This window comes from Marmota marmota, unplaced genomic scaffold, assembly GCF_001458135.2.
Source record: "Marmota marmota marmota unplaced genomic scaffold, marMar, whole genome shotgun sequence".
NCBI lineage: Eukaryota > Metazoa > Chordata > Mammalia > Rodentia > Sciuridae > Marmota > Marmota marmota.
The window spans coordinates 41,433,005-41,436,475 of record NW_026000082.1 but is presented as its reverse complement, the minus strand read 5'-3'; the positions used below and the strand labels follow the sequence as shown (position 1 = coordinate 41,436,475).

Here is a 3,471-nt window from a genome sequence, read left to right as displayed (position 1 = left end):
GGGGTATGGTGGTGTCTTTAGCCTAAGATGCAGCACTCAGTCCCGGGAAGAAGAGGAAGGGGAGGAGAGAGACGTGTGGGGCGAGCATCCTGGGGCAGCCGGGGACTCCCAGGCATGGACTGTTCTCTGCCTGCCTGCACTCGGAGCCCTCTACCAAGTGACAGGAAGCAAGATGCAGAGTGACATTTTCCCAGGACACGGTGCCTGAGGAGACGTTGATGGGAGAGTGGGGGGGACCGGGGCTGTCTGTGGTGACAGCAGCAACTCGGCTGCCTCACGGTCCACACCACGGAATCCGTTATTGTCTTATGAGCTTGATTAACTCTACGTATTGCTAACACCTGCTCAGAAATATAACGAGGGACATGAACACAGCTCCCAATCAGGCCTGTGTGGGTGGTGTGCGTGCCTCGGGTGCAGATCTCCAGTATCTCTGTGTGTGTGCACACGCGCGTGTGTCCTGCGGGGACCCTGGCCATGATTCGGAAGCCTGGGTGCCAGTCAAGGCTCTGTCATTGACTTTGGTGTGACCACAGGCAGACGGGTGCCTGTGGGTGCTCAGCTCGCTCACCTGTTCAACAGGAAGCCCAGGTCAGAGTCGCCCCACAGAAATGCAAATCATATGCTTAACTCTGAATTTTCTAATCAGCACCTTAGGAAAGGGAGAACTGAAAAGTGAAGTTAATTTTAATATTATATTTATTAAACCCAATATACGGAAACCCTTATCACGCCAACATGCCATTCGTATAGAAATACCAGTGGCATCTCATATGTGTTTTAAAAAAAAGTTAAGTCAGTCTCCAAAACTTGGTGTGCCTTTTATACCCCAGCCCATGTGATCTGGGACAATTCCCATTCCAAATGCTCCTGGCATGCATGGCCACTGTGTGGGTGCAGGTCGAGGCACCTTTTGGTCTGCTCTCTAATCTACGGGTGCCCCGAAGCGGAGGCCAGCCTTTATTTTCTGGTCCTTAGCAAGTAGCCCCAAATAATGTTAATAAGTAACTCTGTCAATAAGTGCGGCTGATCTCTGGGGAAAACATTTCACAGGTCCTACTCTGTCGAATCCTTGTAAGTGCCCTGTAAGTCCATTTTGCAGATAAGGAAGCTAAGGTTCAGAGAGGTGAAGTGACTTCCCCAAAGCCACCCAGCCAGTAAGTGGTACAGCTGGTCTTTGAACCTTGGGGAGTCTGATGCAGAGTCCACACTCTTAGCCACTGTCCTCAACTCTCTGCTTTCTTAGTGAGGGTCCAGGGCCGAGGGTTAAGGCTCCGTTAAAGTTAGATAACTCGAGTTAGGCCTGCTGACCCGCTCCGCAGTCACCTGGTGATCATCTCATTCACTCCTCAATGCTATTCCTGGAGGAGGTTCTAGGTGTCTGATCTCCGCTCAGTGGAGGTAAAAAGGAAGAGGGAGTGGTTTGATGACACCCCTCTGTAGCTCTGAGGTCCAGGATTCCCCCAAGGGGCGCTCACCACTCTGCAGACACCCAGCTTTATGCTGAGCTCTAACTGGCAAAAGAGGCATCTCTGGAGGTTGAGATGTGTCAGGGAAGTGACTGTCCCTGGTGGCTAAAACATACCCTGAGGTACCAAGAGGTCCCAGCTCCCCTTTGAAGGCTGAGCTGGCGCAGCTGCAGGTGAGAAGCTGGGCCCCAGGTTCAGATCCTGGACCCCTGTCACGCTGGCTGCCAGAACCTGGCCAGGCCCTCTCACCTCCTCAGCGTCCCCATCTGTAAAACGGGAATCCACAAACCTGCCTCCCAGACCCATGATGTGCCTGCAAAGACTTCACCCTCAGGAAGAGCCCGGCATCCCCGGCTCCGCCGCTGGTGACGGTCACCCGCGGCAGGTTCTTCCTGAGGGATCCCAGTTTCCAATCAAGTTCTGGAAAAGTCAGATGGCAGCGTCTGCAGCTTGTGGGTGATTGAAGAATTCCGGTGCTTTCTCCCTTCTTGGCGTTCCTGCCCCACTCGCCATCTGTTCCTTAATTACAATCCTCATGCGTTGTTCTCGCACTTCCTGTCGTTCCCTCCTCTTGCCCACAGCGAGCGGAGCGGCGGCCACAGGAACGAATGAACCGCAGCCGGTACCTGGCTTCCCTTCGGGAGGCCTTAAAACAGAGCGGCCTGGTGTCTGCCGCCCCCGCCGACCGCAGGCTGCTCCACACCGCCTCTGGGTGCCACACTGAGCTCCCGGCACCATGCCCAGCACCTAGTAGGTGGCAGGAAGCATTTGCTGAATTTAATTAAACTTCACTGGATGGACAAGCCCCTGCAGCGCTCACTCACTCTTGCCTCTGCACGTGGCCCAAGGCTGGGAAGCAAGAACTTCCGGCCTTTCCCAAGATTCTGGCTCCTGACCTGCCCAGGGTGAGGAGGAGCCGGTGATCACAGTGAATCCCTGTCACGTGCCGGACCCTCTCGTATCCAGCAGAGCGCGCTCCTCGCTGCCTGCCTGCCAAGATGCCACCTAATGGACCCGAGGCGGAGGCCCCGGCTTTGGTGATGGGCCAAGGACGTGGGGTGGTAGTGACCGGCTGGGATTTGCACCAGGAGGGCCTGAGGCAGCAGGTGCCCGTCACATACTCCATGGTGGGACCTGACTGCCCACACTTGAGCTGGCCCCTGTGGCCTGCAGTGTCCTGGCCCTGCTGTCCCCGCCCCCTGTTGCCTCCTCAGATCACAGCACAGTGTGGCTTCTCCAGCAGAGCTCCAGGGTCCCCTTTCCACACTGTGACCCCCTGGGTACCTGACGCACTTACCGTGGTGGCCTCTGGATTCCTGAGTGTCTTGCCTGCTGGCTGCGAGCCCCAGGGGCCGGCCTGGGTCTGTGCTCCCAGACAGGGACCCCGAGCTCACCTGGTGGGTGCCCGTGGAGCCCTTGGTGGCCTGGGACACTGCCTCCCCCAGCCCCAGCCCCAGCCCGGGACCCCAGCGAGCCCCCTCTCTGTCTCCTTGTGGCAGCTCCTCCCACCTCCATTGAAGTGGTGGCCGCTGACACTCCTGCCCCCTTCAGCCGCTACCAGGCCCAGAACTTTACGCTGGTCTGCATCGTGTCCGGGGGGAAGCCAGCGCCCACGGTGAGTGCCCCTGCGGCCCCGCCCTCCTCACCTGCTGACCGCCTGCAGATGTCACCTCTGTGCCCACCGAGGGTGCGGCCTGGGCGCATGACCCGCCCCTGGCCTGGGTCCCCTCCCTCACTCCACCCACCTGGGCACCCGAGCCTCTCTGGCTCCCAGGCGGAGAACCCCCACTCCTCCTGGGCTGGAATCCCAGAATGTCCTGGCAAGAGTGGTCTCCGGGCGCCCAGCGTCCAGCACACCCTGGTGCAGGACGGAGACAAGGGAGCGGGGAGGAGAGGGGGGAAGGGCTTGCCCAAGTCCCCCAGACGTGATTGACAGAGCTGGGACTCAGGTCCCTGCCCCTGAGCTTCAAGTCCAAGGCTCTTCCCAGGACCCCACGTGGCT

General features: G+C 58.4%; 1 protein-coding gene across 1 annotated transcript in view; it reads left to right on the top strand.

Moving 5' to 3' along the window:
• The window catches only part of Igsf21 (immunoglobin superfamily member 21), a 105,174-nt gene that overhangs the window by 87,116 nt on the left and 14,587 nt on the right, over nt 1-3,471 (top strand). Inside the window, exon 4 of the mRNA XM_015484802.2 lies at nt 2,969-3,084. Coding sequence (XP_015340288.2) covers nt 2,969-3,084 — 116 coding nt within the window. The remainder of the gene's footprint in view (nt 1-2,968; nt 3,085-3,471) is intronic.